The sequence below is a fragment of the Gossypium arboreum genome, chromosome 5 (genome assembly GCF_025698485.1).
Source record: "Gossypium arboreum isolate Shixiya-1 chromosome 5, ASM2569848v2, whole genome shotgun sequence".
NCBI lineage: Eukaryota > Viridiplantae > Streptophyta > Magnoliopsida > Malvales > Malvaceae > Gossypium > Gossypium arboreum.
The window spans coordinates 9926500-9948126 of NC_069074.1; the positions used below are offsets into that span (position 1 = coordinate 9926500).

The 21627-nt window shown below is 35.3% G+C and overlaps 2 protein-coding genes across 2 annotated transcripts; one reads left to right on the forward strand and one right to left on the reverse strand.

Annotated features, from left to right (window-relative positions):
* Positions 1 to 3424: 3424 nt before the first annotated feature.
* Positions 3425 to 14539, forward strand: LOC108452854 (pre-mRNA-processing-splicing factor 8A-like). The gene is made up of 23 exons (XM_017750629.2): positions 3425 to 3950; positions 4534 to 4750; positions 4874 to 5264; positions 5691 to 6968; positions 7065 to 7150; positions 7226 to 7723; positions 7819 to 8123; positions 8224 to 8678; positions 8764 to 8890; positions 9392 to 9633; positions 9741 to 9864; positions 9953 to 10142; positions 10229 to 10336; positions 10536 to 10789; positions 10913 to 11529; positions 11627 to 11733; positions 11880 to 12134; positions 12219 to 12692; positions 12789 to 12950; positions 13073 to 13270; positions 13347 to 13625; positions 13751 to 13993; positions 14117 to 14539. The coding sequence occupies exons 1-23, from the start codon at positions 3688 to 3690 to the stop codon at positions 14306 to 14308; spliced, it is 7065 nt and encodes a 2354-aa protein (XP_017606118.1). The 5' UTR covers positions 3425 to 3687; the 3' UTR covers positions 14309 to 14539.
* Positions 14540 to 14857: 318 nt separating this feature from the next.
* Positions 14858 to 21547, reverse strand: LOC108452855 (protein TOO MANY MOUTHS). Its single transcript, XM_053027459.1, has 5 exons — positions 19956 to 21547; positions 17772 to 17827; positions 17186 to 17333; positions 15805 to 16067; positions 14858 to 15717 (listed from the first exon to the last, which is right to left on the reverse strand). Exons 1-5 carry the CDS (start codon positions 21420 to 21422, stop codon positions 15102 to 15104), a joined length of 2550 nt encoding a protein of 849 aa, XP_052883419.1. The 5' UTR covers positions 21423 to 21547; the 3' UTR covers positions 14858 to 15101.
* Between the last annotated feature and the right edge of the window lie 80 nt (positions 21548 to 21627).

Genomic DNA, 21627 nt, shown 5'->3' on the forward strand with positions numbered 1-21627 from the left:
TATGTTATTTTACAAATACAATATATTAAATTATCCTATATAATTACATAAGCTGAATATATATTAAAAATGCTTAAAATAATATGGTATAAACTTATAAATCAAATTTTGTAAGAAATAATAAGTAACAATAGAAATAATTGAAAGCATTGTACTTCTAATGGAAGAATTCATGTTCAAACTTTGGAGATGACATTATTGAGAGGGACAACTGTGAATCTCAAATATTAACCGTAAAACGGACATGAAATATACAAAAAATAAAAGAATCTATTGAATGTTTTATGATTTGTAAAATTTAACGTTTCAAATCTCAAACATGGACAGTAAAATGGACATAAAACATACCAAAAATAAAATAAACAATTGAATGTTTTATGATTTGTAAAATTTAATGATTCAATTCAATCTATGAAATGTTTAATCCACTCTACATGTCTGCTCGTGAAATTTTTAACTAATAATAATTACTTGTTTTCAAAATATAAAAGGAATATTAAAAAATTAAATAATTCCAAAGCATTTTAGAAATGAAGGGATTGTTATTTCCTTTTAATTTCAATCTAGCTTTTTCAATAAAATTTAAAAAATTGGAATTTTTAATTTGAGGTCATTGCATTATCTGATTTTTTTGACAAATTAACATTGTTAATTAGAAGTACCACATTGATAAATGATGTAAAAACACATGTACTAAAATATATTTTTCAAAGTTCATAAAAATACATTGATAAATGAAATAAAGATTTGATAAAGTTTGTCTATAAAATATGACGTTATCTCATTAGATAATGAAATAAATTACCTAAAATAATTTAAATGATCCGTAAATTACTTTAAATGCATGATTTCTTAATAAATATATAGGATTTTACATTCATTTTAGATTATCTGATAAATGTTAATAAAACTAAATGCATTTAATATGAAAATGATTGCATTAAACAATATAAAATTTATGTACAAAGTATAATATGATTTAAAAATTATTTACTGTGTCATATAATATTATCAAATATTTTTATATAATTTATCTACCTAAAAAATTATAATATTAATATTTTTATAATATTTATAAATAATATTTCAAAATAAACTTAAAAAGTAAGCGGAGAGCATTGTAGAAAAAAATAAATACACATTACATGCTTTTACTTACGCTCCAATCTTTAGAAGCAGATAAATTCTATTATAAAATATTTTTTCTTTCAACTTTTCAAATTTACTTAAAATCAATCATCATTTTTGTTGAGATAATTTCATTTCTCTTTAATTATGTATGATAATAGGTTTATAGTTTATTGGCGTGTGAGGTACTGAATCTATACTTATAATGAAATTTCAATTCATCTCCTCCATCATTGGCAACATGTTATTAGGGGAATATTTTTTCAATGTTTAAATTTGCAATAAACATGGTCCTAATTTGCAATAATTGACTAAAACTTCAAAAAGTGTCAATGTGCAAATAAAGCTTGCATAATGATCATAAATTATTTCTCTTATATTGAAGAAAATCTGTCGAATCTAGCAATAATCTCCTCTTTCTATTTTAATTCCTAAATCCTCTAGCCTTGTTTAACATTTAAAACCTATAGCAAGTTTTTCTTTTTTCCGTCAATGAAAGCTATAAGGTAAAAAGTGATAGTCTCTAAACAAGAATTATTATTGCCATATTTATAGAGTTATTCACAAGTAATTAACATTTAAAGATAATTATACTTTAAATTTTAAATTATAATTTTAATAGATTGTGATTATTAAAAAAATTATTAATATTAAAATAGTTTTATCTAAAAATAAATTATAATTTTAATAGATTTGTGATTATTAAAAATAACATATATTAATGTTAAAATAGTTTTATCTAAAAAAATGTAAAGGAGATAATTTTATATGTAAAATAAACTATTTAATTTATAATTTTATTTAATTAGATATCTAACTAAATTAAAAAAAACTTAAATAATAAATACTTAAGTTAAGAACCATAAATATTTAAGATAAAATATTTACTTTATTAAGTTTTTATCTAATTAAATATTTAAATTTTTGTTTAATTATTATTGTATACAAAGTTATAGTTTAAATAATATTATCGCATGTATAAATAATATTATTCATTTTTAAAATTATGTAACAATTTTTGTAACTTATTGTTTTGCAAATTTAATAAATTTAGTTATATTTTAATATGGTAGTAAATATTTTTAATGGTTTTTACATTTTATATTTTTAAATTTTAAATAAATTTATATTGAAATTTATTGTGTGCATAAATTATTTAAATTTTATAAATGAGTTACAACTTATTAGATTCAAAATTTTAAGACTATTTTGTAATAAATTTTATTAAGAAATGGTAATAAATTTTAAAATTAATCACCAAAAATTGATTTTAAAACTATTTTGTAATAAATTTTATTTATATTATTTTAAAAAAATGTTGTTTTTATGTAAATTAAATGTAGAAAATTGAGAGGGTGCCACTTCAAATATAAGGTACATACCTTGTTATATATTATATATATATATATATATGATATGATATGGCATGATTTGTCATTAAATTTTTTTTATTTAAAACATTTATCGCATTTATAAATGAGAATTTTAATTTTACTAAAATATTTGATTAAATGAATTTAATTAAATAATATAAATAAAATTTATTATATGAATTATTATAATCATTAAATTATTTTATATATTAACTATTATGTTTCACTTAACAAAAGAAATAAAAGAAATTTTAAATAAATTATTATTATTATTATTATTATTTTATAATGTGTCAATATGAGATTGTCAAATGTCACTATACTATTAGTTCTCAATACCAAGTTAGAGTATTTTAATAGAGTTAGTCGATACTTATAAATGTATAAAGTTGACTTACGCTTTTAAATTTAAGTGTCAATTAAATCAAATAAAAAATTTAAATATTAAGTAAGTACAAATTACCAAGTTTAGATACTTCATATATTTTAAACTTATTAATAAATATAAAATAGTGAGATTTCTTAATTAAATAAATAAATTCAAATTAGATTATCATAATTTCTCAATCTGAGTGAAAATAAAATTGTAATATATTGGAATAAAAATTAAATATTGTGTTGGATGAAATAGTAAAATAAAAGAAAAAATATTATAGTTTATTCGGTTTAGACTTCAAATCTTGTTATAAACAAGCATTTTTATCAATTTATTAAAAGTATTTAGTAAAGTTGAGAGTCGATTATAAGTCACAACTCAATTTATAGATTTAAGAGCCTAAAGCCTAAGAGATCGGGCCTTTTAAAGGCACAAGTCACCTATCATGTTACCTTGAAAAGGGCTTTTAGCCCAATAAAATAAGAGCCTAATTGGCCCACATCGAAGTTTTTAGTCGGTTTCCCATATAGAGGGCCATAGTGGCTCACAATCCATCACGTGCCTCACTGTCACCGCCACTTGTTTTAACACTAAAATTATAAAAGCCGAACGATCCCTCCATTTTTGCTCCAAAAAATTTCACTCTCTTTGCAGAGGGAGGAGGAAAAGTAAGATAAACCCAAACGCCAGCCCTCCAAAACCCTAATTTCAAAATCATTTTCATCGAACGAAGTTCGAAATCCTCTTCGGTTTCTTCTTTCAAGCTTGCATTTGGGTCGTTAGAGTATATATTGATCGGCCAAAGTTGTCATGTGGAACAACAATAATAACAACGCTCAGATAGCGCCGCCGGGGACCGGGGGATTCACCATCCCACCGCCTCCAGCTGCCCAGCCTTCGTACACAGTTCTAGCTCCGCATATGACTCCGCAGGAAGCAGAGGCGAAGCTGGAGGAGAAGGCTCGGAAATGGATGCAGCTTAACTCTAAACGGTATGGGGATAAGAGGAAATTTGGTTTTGTCGAGACGCAGAAGGAGGATATGCCTCCTGAGCACGTCAGGAAGATTATCAGGTAATATATATTGTTACATGGTTTTAAAGATAGTTTAGTGAGATTTGATCTATCATGTTTTGTTCATTTTCCTCATCATTATTGTTTTTTTAAGATATTAAAGATTGTTAACACTAGGTCTTACCGATTTCGAGAATTGCTAAACTGTTTAGGTCGGTCATGGGATCTTGTAAAGTTAGTTATTAGTTCTCTCATTGATCATTTTTTTGTTATATATTTTAATATTTAGAGTATTCTGCAGGATTATCTATGTATTTATGTTCTAAGTTAGAAATTTTCACTTAAGTGCTTTTATTTTTGCAATTTTTGTACGCGAGAAATTTGCATGGAAATAAATTGCAAAATATAGAGACATTTTATCTAGGATTTTTTTTCTTGATTTTGAATAATTTTACCCTTACTAGTATGACCTGTAACCGTATTTACATAATTCTTTTTTAACTTTGTTGAAGGCATGCTACTCTTGGTTGCATTTCCAAAATACATAGAGTCCTTTTCTATGATTACTTTGTAGTTTGATGTTTTGATAGTATACACTTCATTGGCAAGATATTCATGGTTAGTTTTGTTTTATTTCTGATAGAGACCATGGGGACATGTCCTCAAAAAAATATCGCCATGATAAGCGTGTGTATCTTGGAGCCCTTAAATTCATTCCTCATGCAGTTTACAAGCTCCTTGAGAATATGCCAATGCCTTGGGAACAGGTTCGAGATGTGAAGGTTTTGTACCATATAACAGGAGCAATAACGTTTGTGAATGAAATACCGTGGGTTGTTGAACCAATCTATTTAGCACAGGTATGCTCATTACCTTCTCCTCTTACAACAATTCGACGCCAAATTAAGTTCTATCTGAGTTGAATTATTCTTGGAAGTAGCTACCTTTGTTGTTATTGATCGACTTATCTTTTATTTCGACAGTGGGGTACAATGTGGATCATGATGCGAAGGGAGAAAAGAGATCGTCGTCATTTCAAGAGAATGCGGTTTCCACCATTTGATGATGAGGAGCCTCCATTAGACTATGCTGATAATCTGTTAGATGTTGATCCTCTAGAGCCGATTCAGTTAGAGCTGGATGAAGAAGAAGATTCTGCTGTATACGCTTGGTTTTATGACCATAAGCCTCTTGTAAAAACAAAGCTTATCAATGGTCCGAGTTACAGGAAATGGCATCTTTCTCTTCCAATTATGGCCACTTTGCACCGGCTTGCTGGACAACTTCTTTCTGATTTGATTGACCGTAATTATTTTTACTTGTTTGACATGGAGTCATTCTTCACAGCTAAAGCATTAAACATGTGCATACCTGGTAAGTTTCCTGCCATCTATACTAAACTTCTTTTTCCCATGTCCATGAATGATCTGAAATTTGCAAAGTTTGGCTGTTGGGGTGTGGAGACACACAGTTGATTGTGATTCAGTTTATATATTTAGTGATTGAAGTAGTTTTCTAGAACCTTTCACTTGTATGCTGCTTGCATTTACTAGTACTATAATATGTATTGACATCTCTAATTTCAGTCTCCTTTTTTCTTTGTTTTTTAAATGGGTGGGAAAATACTGGAATGGAAATTTGTTGCGATGATGGCATGCCATTGCTTCCGTTATGCCTGGTTGTAGGTCTGGAATCAGATTTCTTTGATTTTGATAAGTTTATGGTGTTGAGTTGGTTTCTTTTGCTATTTTTTCTTTATGCTGCTTGAACGCTTTCTCATCCAGCTGTGCATATTTTCAGGTGGTCCTAAGTTTGAACCATTATACCGTGATATGGAGAAAGGGGATGAGGACTGGAATGAATTTAATGACATAAACAAACTCATTATCCGGTCACCTCTTAGGACAGAGTATCGAATTGCTTTCCCTCATCTTTATAACAATAGGCCCAGGAAAGTAAAGCTTTGTGTGTATCATACTCCCATGGTCATGTACATTAAAACAGAAGACCCTGATTTACCGGCATTCTATTATGATCCTTTGATACACCCCATAACTACCACAAACAAGGAGCGACGAGAAAATAAAATTTATGATGACGAGGACGAAGATGATTTTGTCTTGCCTGAAGGGGTGGAACCTTTGCTGAGTGACACACAGCTTTACACTGATACTACTGCTGCTGGGATTTCTCTTTTATTTGCTCCACGCCCTTTTAATATGAGATCTGGTCGGATGCGACGTGCTGAAGATATACCACTTGTGTCAGACTGGTACAAGGAGCACTGTCCTCCATCGTATCCTGTTAAAGTGCGAGTAAGCTATCAGAAACTGTTGAAATGCTTCGTGCTGAATGAGCTGCATCACAGACCACCAAAGGCTCAGAAGAAGAAGCACTTGTTTCGGTCTCTCCAGGCGACCAAGTTTTTTCAAACGACAGAGCTTGATTGGGTTGAAGCAGGTCTACAAGTTTGCAAGCAAGGGTACAACATGCTGAACCTTTTGATACATAGGAAAAATTTGAACTACCTTCACCTGGATTACAACTTCAACTTGAAACCTGTGAAGACTCTCACCACAAAAGAGCGCAAGAAGTCACGATTTGGCAATGCTTTTCATCTTTGTCGGGAGATTCTGCGTTTAACAAAGCTTGTAGTTGATGCCAATGTTCAATTTCGACTTGGAAATGTTGATGCCTTCCAATTGGCAGATGGTCTGCAGTATACTTTTTCCCATGTTGGTCAGTTGACTGGGATGTACCGTTACAAGTACCGGCTCATGAGACAGATTAGGATGTGCAAAGACTTGAAACACTTAATTTATTATCGCTTCAACACTGGGCCAGTGGGGAAAGGACCTGGATGTGGATTTTGGGCACCAATGTGGAGGGTATGGCTCTTTTTCCTTCGTGGAATTGTGCCTCTTCTAGAAAGGTGGTTAGGAAATCTGCTTGCACGTCAATTTGAAGGTCGACATTCAAAGGGAGTGGCTAAGACTGTTACCAAGCAACGTGTTGAGAGCCACTTTGATCTGGAACTTCGAGCTGCTGTCATGCATGATGTTCTTGATGCCATGCCAGGTTACTATCAACTGTCATTAGTTGCTACCTTTCGCGATCTTCCTTTTTTCCCTGTTGGCAATTCCTTCTAACAGTATGTTTATAATTAAATTGCAGAGGGCATTAAACAAAATAAAGCTAGAACAATATTGCAGCATCTCAGCGAGGCATGGCGCTGTTGGAAGGCAAACATTCCGTGGAAGGTAAAACCTTTTTTTGAATGACTTGCTTGCTACTTTTGTCACCTGTGCTAGTTGTCTCACTGATTCACTCTTTAGGTTCCGGGTTTGCCAGTTCCCATTGAGAATATGATCCTCAGATATGTCAAGTCTAAAGCTGACTGGTGGACAAATGTTGCGCATTACAATCGTGAGCGTATCAGAAGAGGTGCAACTGTTGATAAAACCGTTTGTAGGAAAAACTTAGGCAGATTGACACGCCTCTGGCTAAAAGCTGAGCAGGAACGACAGCACAATTATTTGAAAGATGGGCCATATGTCACGCCAGAAGAAGCCGTTGCCATTTATACCACAACTGTGCATTGGTTGGAATCAAGAAAATTTTCACCCATTCCATTTCCCCCTTTGTCTTACAAGCATGATACAAAGCTACTCATCCTTGCACTGGAAAGGTTGAAGGAATCTTACAGTGTAGCTGTGAGGTTAAACCAACTCCAAAGAGAAGAACTGGGGTTAATTGAACAGGCTTATGATAATCCTCATGAGGCCCTATCAAGGATCAAGCGGCATCTCCTTACGCAACGTGCCTTCAAAGAAGTAAGTTGGTGGCCCAGTATGACTTTTATTTTGCTTTTGAACTTCTTTGTATTCTATATATGGTTTCGAACTTAAAAATGGTCTGTTCTTTGCAGGTTGGGATAGAGTTCATGGATTTGTACAGCTATTTGATTCCAGTGTATGAAATTGAGCCCCTTGAGAAGATTACTGATGCTTACCTTGACCAATACCTATGGTATGAGGGAGACAAGCGCCACCTATTTCCTAATTGGATTAAGCCTGCAGATTCTGAGCCACCCCCGCTTTTGGTTTACAAATGGTGTCAAGGTATAAACAATTTGCAAGGAATATGGGACACAAGTGAGGGGCAGTGTGTGGTGATGCTTCAGACAAAATTTGAGAAGTTCTTTGAGAAAATTGATTTGACTATGTTAAACAGGTTGGTTCAGTGTAAATATTTTGATCATCTCATCATTGGCCTTGTTGGAATTTGTTGGCCTTGTTGGAATTTATAAATAATATTTCTTTATATTTTGCAGGCTTTTGCGTTTGGTTCTTGATCACAACATTGCAGATTATGTAACTGCAAAGAATAATGTGGTGTTGTCTTACAAAGATATGAGTCACACGAATTCATATGGTCTTATACGTGGTCTTCAGTTTGCTTCTTTTGTTGTCCAGTATTATGGACTTGTTCTGGATCTCTTGCTTCTTGGATTGACTCGTGCTAGTGAGATTGCCGGTCCACCCCAGATGCCAAATGAATTCATCACATACTGGGACACAAAAGTTGAAACCAGGCATCCAATTCGTCTGTACTCTAGGTATATTGATAGGGTGCACATATTATTCAGATTCACACATGAAGAGGCACGAGACCTAATCCAGCGTTATCTTACTGAGCATCCTGATCCGAACAATGAAAACATGGTTGGATATAACAACAAGAAATGCTGGCCAAGAGATGCAAGAATGAGGCTTATGAAACATGATGGTTTGTGGAATCTTAAATGATTTGAATTTTTTTGGACAAAACTGCTTTGGAGATTCAGTCTCTAGTTTTCTTTCTTTCTTTGCAGTTAATCTTGGGAGAAGTGTCTTCTGGGACATGAAGAATCGTCTACCTAGAAGCATCACAACGTTGGAATGGGAGAACAGCTTTGTTTCTGTCTATAGCAAGGATAATCCCAACCTGCTTTTTAGCATGTTTGTTTCTCATATTACCTCTTTATTTAATGTTTTTGTTATATGTATGCAGCATTTAGTGCTTGAATTAATTTTCGTGGTTGGCCAAAGGTTTTGCTTTTGGTTTCTTCTAATGAAAATGTTGAAAATTCCATTGTATTTTACCTCAGAGATGTATTAACTTGACAGCTATGTCAAACCATTATTACAAGGAATTCATGATATGTGAATTGATTATCTGGAGCTATAATGCTAGATGTTATAAGTCTACCGGTTTACTGGTTTTATGCATTGACATAAAGTGATGCTCTGTGCTTGGTGTCTTGCCTATGTGGCAGAATGTGTTCTGTTAAATTTCATTACGAGATTACATGTGACTTTGTTGTATAGGTAAAATAGCTTTGTCCAACGAACTTTTTTTGATAGTTTTTAAGGTTTCCTGGTTAGTGGTATTGTTTCTTTCCTGCTATGTACTTGAAGAAACTGTTTGACTGATGCAGTATCTTTATCTCTGATGTCTAGGTGTGGTTTTGAAGTTCGAATACTTCCTAAAATAAGAATGACCCAAGAAGCATTTAGCAATACAAGAGATGGGGTTTGGAATTTGCAGAATGAACAAACAAAAGAGCGAACTGCAGTTGCTTTCTTACGGGTTGATGATGAGCACATGAAGGTCTTTGAGAATCGTGTCAGGCAGATTCTCATGTCTTCTGGGTCAACAACATTTACAAAGATAGTCAATAAATGGAATACTGCTTTAATAGGTATTTCATGTCACCTTTTATATTGGTCTTGTGAATTTTGTTTGATCTTTTGTTTTGTTGAATTTATTGGGTCTTCTCCCTCTTAATTTTTTTTCTTTGTTGATTAGGTCTTATGACTTACTTCCGTGAAGCAACCGTACATACGCAAGAGCTTCTAGATCTGCTAGTTAAATGTGAAAATAAAATTCAAACTCGTATCAAGATTGGATTGAATTCAAAAATGCCTAGTCGGTATGGTTTTTCTAGCTGATCTCCGTATTCTTTATGCCTCTCTTCCTTTTGGTGATAATAAGTTATTAAAACACTACCATGCTTTCAGGTTCCCTCCTGTCATTTTTTACACTCCTAAAGAAATTGGAGGACTTGGCATGTTATCAATGGGACACATATTGATTCCACAGAGTGACCTTCGATACAGTCAACAGACTGATGTTGGTGTGACTCACTTTAGGAGTGGAATGAGCCATGAAGAGGACCAGCTGATCCCTAATCTTTACCGGTACATACAGGTAAAGTCGATTGCACTTTCTAACATGTTTTTCTGTTTCTACTTTCTATATTGCTTTATTGTTTGATAGTTTTCTGACTTTAACAGCCATGGGAGAGTGAGTTCATAGACTCACAGCGTGTTTGGGCCGAGTATGCTCTGAAGAGACAGGAAGCTCAAGCACAAAATAGGCGCCTAACTCTTGAGGATTTGGAAGTGAGTTTTGTTTTCTATTGTCGAGTGATTGCAATTGTTGTTTTCTGATTCCATTTTTCTTTGGCAGTTTCCTCTCGTTATATCCTTTCGTATGATTGTTATTCTAACCATTTAGCATTCTGTACATTTTTTGCATTATATGATTTATCTGTCACATGAAAGTTGTGTTCTGATGATATTGTCCCTGATTTATTAACAGGATTCGTGGGATAGGGGAATACCACGTATAAATACTTTGTTTCAGAAGGATAGGCACACATTAGCATATGACAAAGGATGGCGAGTACGCACAGACTTCAAGCAGTACCAGGTGTTGAAGCAGAATCCATTCTGGTGGACCCACCAAAGGCATGATGGCAAATTGTGGAACTTGAACAACTATCGAACTGATGTCATCCAAGCTCTGGGAGGTGTTGAGGGCATTCTAGAGCATACCTTGTTTAAAGGAACATAGTAAGTACTTGCTTGGTTTTAGTTTCGGTATAAATTTCATAGATAAATTGACCAATTACTATACTTATTAATGATTTGTATGGTCATATCTTATTTTATGTTCTTCTATTCCTTATATTACAGCTTCCCTACCTGGGAGGGTCTTTTTTGGGAAAAGGCTTCTGGATTCGAGGAGTCAATGAAGTATAAGAAGCTTACTAATGCTCAGAGATCTGGTCTTAACCAGATTCCTAACCGTAGATTTACTCTCTGGTGGTCACCTACAATCAATCGGGCTAATGTTTACGTCGGTTTTCAAGTGCAACTAGATCTCACTGGAATATTCATGCATGGGAAGATCCCAACCTTGAAAATATCGTTGATTCAGATCTTCCGTGCTCATTTGTGGCAAAAAATTCATGAGAGTGTAGTTATGGATCTTTGCCAAGTGCTAGATCAGGAATTGGACGCTTTGGAAATTGAAACTGTTCAGAAGGAGACAATTCATCCAAGGAAGAGTTATAAGATGAACAGCTCTTGCGCAGATATTCTTCTCTTTGCAGCTCATAGATGGCCTATGTCAAAGCCTAGTCTTGTGGCAGAGTCCAAGGACATGTTTGATCAAAAAGCAAGCAATAAATATTGGATAGATGTACAACTTCGGTGGGGAGATTATGATTCGCATGATATTGAGCGTTACACTCGAGCCAAATTTATGGATTATACAACAGACAACATGTCTATTTATCCATCTCCTACTGGTAAATTTTCACCTACTTGTTCCTGTCTTTCCTTCTCTCCTGTATGCCCTTTGTTTTCTTTTGGTCAAAGATCTGATCATCTATTGTCTTTATGTAGGGGTGATGATTGGACTTGATCTGGCTTACAACTTGCATTCTGCGTTCGGTAACTGGTTCCCTGGATCAAAGCCACTGCTTGCTCAGGCAATGAATAAGATCATGAAGGTAACATGGTTTGCTGTTATATAACATCGGTGGACAGAAAATATAATAATCTATAATTCAGATTTTTGAAGCTACGTTTGTTTTTAAATGATAATATATGTATGGGCATCAAGGGTTGATCTAAATTTTTCTTTCTATTTATACAGTCAAATCCGGCTTTATATGTCCTAAGGGAGCGGATAAGAAAAGGTTTGCAGTTGTATTCTTCTGAGCCTACTGAGCCATATCTTTCATCCCAAAATTATGGGGAGATCTTCAGCAACCAGATTATCTGGTTTGTTGACGACACCAATGTTTATCGTGTGACAATCCATAAGACATTTGAAGGGAATCTCACAACAAAGCCCATTAATGGTGCCATCTTCATATTTAATCCCAGGACTGGACAGTTGTTCCTAAAGGTTTGTTTCCTCATATAGCATTTCTTTTCTAAGCTAGTTTGTCTATTGTGAAGATCTCAACTCGATCACTTTCGCTTCTTGCAGGTCATTCACACAAGCGTGTGGGCAGGTCAAAAGCGTCTTGGTCAGCTTGCTAAGTGGAAAACTGCTGAAGAAGTTGCTGCTCTCGTGCGGTCTCTGCCTGTTGAAGAACAACCAAAGCAGATCATTGTTACTCGGAAGGGAATGCTTGATCCTTTGGAGGTTCACTTACTGGATTTCCCTAACATAGTTATCAAGGGAAGTGAGCTGCAACTACCATTCCAAGCTTGCTTGAAAATAGAAAAATTTGGTGATCTGATTCTTAAGGCTACGGAACCACAAATGGTTTTGTTTAACATCTATGATGACTGGTTGAAGAGTATCTCATCATACACTGCATTCTCCCGACTTATTCTGATCCTTCGTGCACTTCATGTGAACAATGAGAAGGCTAAGATGTTACTGAAACCTGACAAGACAATTGTTACTGAGCCACACCATATCTGGCCTTCTCTAACTGATGATCAGTGGATGAAGGTAGGCGTTATTGTTGCTCATAGTGCATTCACCAATTAGTTTTAGAAGCATGCATCCTTCTTTGCAAGTACATTAAAGTGGAATTTCGTGGCACAGGTTGAAGTTGCTTTAAGAGATCTCATACTCTCTGACTATGCCAAAAAGAACAATGTGAACACGTCAGCCCTAACACAGTCCGAGATTCGTGACATTATTCTTGGAGCTGAGATTACTCCACCCTCTCAACAGAGGCAACAAATAGCAGAGATTGAGAAACAGGTTAAGCTCTTTCTGGTTTTTTTCCCCTCATTACTATTTATTTATGATTGCTTGCTAATTTAACTTGGCTTTATGTTTGCTGAACTTCTATTTTATCTAAATTTATCAACTTATACTTTCAGGCTAAGGAAGCAAGTCAGCTGACAGCTGTGACAACTAGGACTACGAATGTGCATGGTGATGAGCTCATTGTCACGACCACAAGTCCTTACGAGCAAGCAGCATTTGGGTCCAAGACTGACTGGCGTGTTAGAGCAATATCAGCTACTAATCTTTATCTCCGTGTCAATCATATATATGTGAACTCAGAAGACATAAAGGTACATAACTGACTATTGGAGATCTAATCATTTATCTAGTTGCTTATGCTGATCTTTATTAAAATCAATGATGCAGGAAACGGGGTACACTTACATCATGCCAAAGAACATTTTAAAGAAGTTCATCTGCATAGCAGATTTGCGGACTCAAATTGCTGGGTACTTGTATGGAATAAGCCCTCCTGATAATCCTCAGGTTAAGGAAATTCGCTGTATTGCAATGCCACCACAGTGGGGTACTCATCAGCAAGTTCATCTTCCATCAGCTCTTCCTGAACATGATTTCTTGAATGATCTGGAGCCTTTGGGATGGTTGCACACACAACCAAATGAGCTTCCCCAATTATCACCACAGGTATTTTTAGAGTTTGCTTCTTGAAGTACAATTTTAGTGAAATATTTCAATGTTGTAGTTTTATCCATGACTGATCTAATATTATAAACTAATTGCTGTCTATTATCATGCAATTCTGATCACAGGATGTCACATCCCATGCTCGGATTTTGGAGAACAACAAACAGTGGGATGGAGAGAAGTGCATTATCTTGACTTGCAGTTTCACTCCAGGTTCTTGCTCATTAACAGCGTACAAGCTTACACCTAGTGGATATGAGTGGGGACGGATAAACAAAGATACAGGAAGCAATCCTCATGGCTACCTTCCAACTCATTACGAGAAGGTGCAGATGCTCTTAAGTGATAGGTTCCTTGGGTTTTATATGGTAAGAGAATATTTTCATTGATTTGTGTTCTTTGAATTTCCTATCCATTAAAATTCAATCAAATGTATATAATATTGGATGGGGTGTTGCGGGACTGAATCTTTACTTATGTTGTACTTATAGATCCCTGACAATGGTCCATGGAATTACAATTTCATGGGAGTGAAGCATACAGTTAGCATGAAATATGGGGTGAAGCTAGGGACACCTAGAGAATACTACAACGAGGACCACAGGCCGACTCATTTCCTTGAGTTCAGCAACTTGGAGGAAGGTGAGACTGCAGAAGGAGATCGGGAGGATACATTCACCTAAGTCTGGGTTCATGTCAACCTTGTTCGTTGTTGTTTCTGTAGCTTACGCCTGTGTAACACTTTGCGCCCGAAATATTGGTAGAGGCCTGACCTTTTTGTTTGAGTAGTTGCATGTACTTTTTATACCATTTGTAACAATGCTGGGAGTTGTAAATATACGAGCAAAACCCTTCTGATTTTGCCCTCAAATATTCTTTTGATATTTTAACTTATTTTGGTGTTCATAAAGAAAGGGATTAAGAGTTTGCATTTTTGACTTATTAATCGTCAATTGAGATACGTATAGATTTAAATGTTATCATGTTTTCAGCCCAATATAACTCTAGCCTTTTTGCTTTGCCCAGGTGTTAGTTTTTAAGTTTGAATCCCTATCTTTGATCATTTGGAATCATTTTTCAGAGGTGGATATAAAAAGGCATCGCCATTGCCATCGGCATAGAGATTGATTTTCACATCTCATATCACAAGCAGCAGATAGTGCCAGATATCTGAAACCAGAGATGATGTAGAACGCCCACTATAAAACCAAATGACTAAAGTAAAACAAGAATTCAAGAAACATTTCGTTGACCCCCAGACATATATCATAGCACTCCTGAAGCATGGTTCCATGTTACAACGTGGTGTTGCCGGCATCGGTAACCACTGCCACCTCTTACGAGAAGATAAATAAGCAAAAGAAAACAATAATATATATATGCATATCAAATATACAAATTTTGACATCTAATACTTAAATTCGTCCTTGGAATTAGCCATCTTAAGGACTTCCGTGCTCAGTCTCCTTCACCGGATTAGGAATCCTTCTCTTCCTTAATTGTGTCTGAGCTCTCCTCGGAAGCTAATATCTCATCATTACAAACAGCAGACTGCGGGTTCTTGAACAGATCACTATTTTCTAGTTCACTTAATTTCTCTTTGGACTCTCCTTTGAGCAGCTTGACAACTTCAAGGATGGTAGGTCTTTTCTCGGGCTGAGCGTCAGCACATACAAGTGCGACCAGAACAACCCTTTTCAGCTCTTCTTCCACATACTTCCCATTTAGCCTTGGATCCGCCAATTCACTGAACTTCCCCTCAGAAGCTAGAGGGAGAGCCCATTCTGCAATGGGGCGTTTCACCGTTGGACTCAGTTTCTCAAGGGGTTTCTTGCCACTGGCAAGCTCTAGCAGAAGAATGCCAAAACTGTACACATCACAACTCTCCGAAGCTTTTCCTAACATAGCATACTCAGGGGCAAGGTAGCCAAGGGTACCCTTAACTCGAGTAGTCACATGTGTTGCACCATCAGGGATAAATTTTGCAAACCCAAAATCAGCAACCTGAGGCTGGAAATCTGAATCTAGCAACACATTACTAGCTTTGATGTCTCTGTGAATTATGTGTGGGGTTGAATGATGGTGAAGGTAACTGAAGGAATCAAGCGAAAGAGTTGGGGTTGACATTTTTTTTAGAATAAGTTATAGAATAGAAAAGAAAATTGGGTTCAACACTTACGCAATTCCTTCAGCAGAGCCAATTGCGATATTCATCCTTCTACTCCAATCAAGATGGCATTCTGATGAATGATGCCCGTGAAGATGTGAAAGCAAACTTAGGTTGGGCATGTAGTCGTATACAATCAGACGTTCTTGCCCTTCAGCACAGTATCCTCGTAAACTCAGTAGATTCTTGTGTCTAACTCTCGCCAATATCTCAACCTCAACCGAAAACTGCACTTCTGCTTTATTGCTCCACACCTTCAACCTCTTAACTGCGATCTGCAAGTCTATAACTTTCAAAACAAGAACAAGGTTGAAAGAAAAACAAAGCAATAGAAAAACATCAAGAAGGTTCATTTTGATTGCAACAGAAATAATCATGGAATTCCAAAAGCATTATTCAAATGGAAACTATTGATGGTACTAATGTGGTGTTTAGAGAAAGAGAGGTGCTATTTTGAATATCACCAAAGTCCTAAAATTACACAGTAAGTACTAATGGTGACCCTTCAACAATTGATGAAACTACAATTTTTATTTGCCATAAAACTTCCCTAGCAATTAGCGAAATCGGAATTGGCTGGGTCCAGAGAGAAGATGGTACAGCCTCAAAGTTGGCTATCAACTTTCCATGGGAAGAAGAACAAGAATCTAATGAAGTCCGATCCTAGTCGGTCCTAAAACAGTCATTATAGTCTATATTAGTCAGGCTTCGACACTGGTATATGTGTGACTGGGTATATTCAATTTTATCCCAGGATTCTATGTATTGGAAGAGTCCTTGGAGGATCATTCCCATGTTCTGGTATGTGTTTCCCAATCTTTATGATCTATTAATACGGTTAATTTTCTCAGTTTTTCCATTGCACCTATTATGAGTGAATGCCAAGCGATGTTGATTCACATCATTTCGATTTGGGATTTGTTACAACTTTATCATGTTAGCCCTTTAACCTATCGCTGAACAGTTTTAGGTCGAAAGTTTTAACACTTCTGACCTTACTACTGATTCCATTATAAGAAACTTCTGCATCATTACTTCAACAGAGTAGCACCTTTTCTACCTTGTTACATGAGATTCATATAGATATGAACCATGAAAATAACAGAAGCCAGTCCAGGAATATACTTGCAAAGTAGAACAATTTTCACAAATAGTAAACTGGATTCAAACTATAGTAAGATGCATGCTAGAACATTCAATATTACTGAAGTTTTTGTCGGATCAACAACCGAAAAGTGAGCCGCAGATGGATATAACTATGTATTAACCGAGAAATCTTTCAAAGCTTAGAAGTTAGGAAACATAGGACGCCACAAAATAGCAATTTTCACTTTGTTAAAAGAACAAACACCCCCCCCCCCCAACAAAAAAAAAAAAGTAAAATGATTCATACCTGTGATCCATCCCATAGCTGACCCCAATATACACTGCCAAATCCCCCTTCTCCAAGCTTGTTGTCATAATTAAAATTATTGGTAGCTGAATGTAATTCTTTCAATGAAAATATCCTCCATGTCGGCTGCTGCTTTCCCTTCTCTTTCCTATTGTATCATACAATGTTAAGACATTAAAATCCAATCACAAAAACACGAAACAACTTAAGCGCATTAAAAGAAGACTCAATTTGACAGCCAAAAGAGCCTTTGCGTCTAAGATGGAAATCAGCATATCCTTGTGAATTGGATTCCAGAGTGCGAAATTTCAAGCTTAAATGAAAGTCAACTGGCTATATCAAGCTCGATTAAGTATTTCCTTTTTCAACGGTTCCAAAAGGAAACAAAGTTCAAATCTTGAGATGATAGTAGATAAAAATGAAAAAGATAAAATTTAATCAAAACCCAGATGATAGTTTCAAAAACTAAATAAAACCATTATCATTCCTCAAATCAAAACTAAAATTCAATAAAGAAAACGCTGCGAAACTTTCCAAAAGGAGTTTTGCAAAACAAAGAAAAGCAGTATTAACAATTATAACTTACCGATCAACGCCTTTCCCACAACAAATCATAGAGCAGAACGCCATCTCAAAACCAAACTAAAAATACCACTCTGTCTTCCTTTTTTTTTTTGCCTTCTGTCTCAAAGGAAACCACTTCCCTGCAGTTTCAAAGACCTTTTTTTTTTATTATTATAAAATTTGTATTTATACTTTGTACTTTAATTGCTCAACTTCAGTTTCCTTTTCTAAGCAGCAGATTCATATGGGATGCCAAAGGTAACGCTATTGGGCAGTAAATTGTTCCAAAAAAACTTACTTTCTCTCTGGGTTTTTCTTTAATTGTTAGTATCTATTTTTTGGGAAGAAATGGAGAAAAGGAAGAGTATATGGCAAGGTTTGCTGGAGTTAGCTGTTCTTTTTTTCTTTCTTTTGTTTACTTTATGCTATTGGTTGCTTGCTGATTTGGCTGCTTTCTCATTGAATTTAGCTGTTTTCAATTCAAAAATTGCACCCACGTCCACATCCCCCCACCCATGGTTCAATTTTATTAAACAATTTTTTTTTTCATTTTTACAGTTCTTTTCATAATCTTTTAACAGTTTATGCAAAAAATGAACCCAAAAAACAGTTTATGTAATGGAATGGACCCCTCTGCCTCCCTCCTTCTGTAGTCTATATCACTCTGTCTCTATTTTATCGAAAATGGCCGCTTTCATTTTCATTTAGATTATTGGATTGAAGTTGAATAAAGTAATAGGGTTATATGATAAATTATATTTAACGGGATATAAGCAGCACTCATTCATGGTGATGATGCACCAAAATTTGATATTATTAAAGCCTTTTTCTGCTAAACGAACCTTCAAAATTTGACCTGATATTGGTATAAAGTTTGTGAGGTCCAAGGAAAAGCAAATACCAATATTGTAGTACTAAATTAACACTATGCATAAAACAAAAACGATTGATGGTGGAACACCAGAAGATTGAAGTCTTTTTATTATATTATTTATTATTCACATTTAGATGAGGATGGCCTGTATGAGATTTAACTCAACTGATTTTATTCTATGAAGCTACACTTTTGTTTATTTATAGGTGTGAAGCTTTGGAATTTGAACTAAAGATATACTCCTCCTGAATTACAGGCTAATCTGCTTTATTTGGTAGGCCTACCAATGATTGATACAAGAAATTAAAATAGCTTTATCAGCTCTACAAGACAAAGGCTGAATTTTGTCAGGGGAATAATAATAAAATGATATAAATCAAAAATACGCAAACCAATGAAGTTATCAGCTTGCATTTCAACATTAATTACCTTTTATTTCCGGATAGGATTGAAGTCAAGTTTTTGTAATCTGTATAGCACGGAAATTATTATAAGAATTTAGAAAATAAAATAGAGAGATGTGAAGGTGGTGTGTGATCTTTAAATAATATTTAATTTAGAATGAAGATAAAAGGTAAATCTAAATTTAAATTGTTAAAAGAATTTCGTTGCAAGTAGATTAATCTTTTGAAATTAAAAATTAATAATTTTAATGAATTTAAGTAAATAAATTTTATCCCATCTGTACACATACAACATAATTTAGATACCGATTATATACTGTGTATTTATTGTGTGCTAGTATTATCATTAAATGTTGATATTATATGTTACCTAAGTTTTGCTCGTAAATTAAAATATTTGGTCCAGCCAGCTTTGAAGCCAAAAAGTGTCTTAAATTTGTTAGCTGATGCAATTAACAAGAAATTAACACTTTACCTTAAGCCATAATAGAGTTTGAATAATACAAAATAATGACAGGTGGCAGTTCATACTTGCTGGACTTGAATGCAAATAAAAGTGCAACAATCAAATGGATGGCCTTGGAGATGCTGGAGTGCCCCCACAAAACCTACTTCTTTATGGATTCCTATTCTATTAAACTTTTAACATCTTTTTATCTTGGCAATCTGGAGCTAATTATTTACGGTTGTTGAGATTTATATGTCTTCTAACATTATGACTACGTTGTTGGAGAATAAGTTTAAGGAGTTGCAAATTTTGATATCCAAACCATGAAAGGCCCTGTCTTTGACTTGTTAAGAAGGCTCTGAAATATGAGAGTTGGGGGGGGGGTAGTTTTTTGCTTTAATCAAACATCAATTGATTCATTTATGAGATAAATTAAGATGTACAAAACTGTAATTTACAAGCCTTTTATTTATTTATTTATTTCCCTTGTAAAGACAGCAAAATGAACAAAAATAGTGATGCCAACTGAGATAACCTAACAGAAACTGAAGTCTTACGAACTGCCCCAGCTGATACATTTATTGTTGTTGTCATATCCCCATTTGTGTTGTTGGACAAATGCTGCACTGTCCTTGCTGAACCGGGTTTATGTGCATCACATAAACCGATGCCCCTATCAAAGGCATCTTCAAACCCGTTATTTGCATTATAACATAGTCCTGAATTGTTGTTAAGCCTAAGCTTGCGCCCCATCTTCCACACCATTTCTCTTCCAAACGGAATCGGGCCGGTTAAGTGATTATCATTCAGCCTTAGTTCACTAACATTCTTCAAGTCCCTGAAGTTGCTTGGAATTGACCCATTGAAGTGATTTCCGTCAAGATAAGCCACCCGAAGGCTGTTCAACCGGCCTAATGACTCGGGGATCGGTCCATGCAAGTTCATGTTCGATAAAACTAGGATCATTAAATCCTTCATTCCATCAAAGCAATCACTAGGAATGGCAGTTGATCCCATTTGATTGCCTTTGAGGATCAAAGCTTGTAGGGAAGTTAAGCTACTGAGTGATGTTGGAAATGGGCCGGACAAGCGATTATAACTCACATCCATTAGGATGAGCTCTTTCAGCCCACTAAAAGAATCGGGTATGGAACCGGTCAAACGATTGTGACTAAAATCGATTTTAACTAAAGACTGGCATGACCCAAGGGTAAATGGGATTGAACCCATTAAAAGATTTTGACTCATATCCAAAACATTCAAAACCGGGAAGCTAAAAGCAGGAATTGAACCGTTTAATTTGTTCCCACTCAAATCTAACGACCTTAGGCCAGTGATCAGGCCTAATGAAACAGGGACCGAACCGTTAAGGTTGTTCTTGTGAAGATCAAGAACCCTTAAACGAGTAAGATTTCCCAGTTCAGCAGGAATGGAACCAATATGCCCATTTTCCCTAAGGACCAAAGTCTGTAAAGTAGAACCCAACTGACCCAAAAACTTTGGGATTGGCTGAGGATTACAAGTGAAACAACGGTAAAAAAAGAGTGTCCTAAGATGAGGAAGCTTGGTAATGGACTCTGAAAGATAAGACTTTGTCTGATCACAGGTAGGGAAAGCAGTGTCATCGGACAATGCCCCGAAAGACAAGGAAACAATGTGGTAAACGTTATCTTTGTCCGGCATGCACTCGATGCCGTGCCACCGCCCACGGCAAACGTCGGGGATATCCGTGGCCCAATCATTCCCCGTGGCTCGCATTATATCGTAAACCGCATCTTGCTCTTGAGGGTTGGTCCGAGCCCCATTTTTGTTAATCGAAAACCCGGTTTGAGGACCGTCGATGAGAGTAGAGGGGACGCCGGAATCCGTCATGATGACTGTAAAAGGCCTAGAGAGTTGGAAAAAAGCACAAAAGATGACGAGGAAAAGAGTGAAATTTGCAGCCATTTTTGGGAAAGAGTGAGTGAAAAATGGTGGAGTTAAAGTTGATTTGATATAAGGATCGAGGGAAAGCAGCAGGGGGAGTAAATGAGAGGGGTCGGGTTCTTGAATGAAGGAAAGCTAATTATGCGCTCACGGGAAATGAAGGGGTTGAAATAAATTTTCATGTCGTAGTATTTTTTTTTTTTTTTGCGCATTAATGTTTTTCACG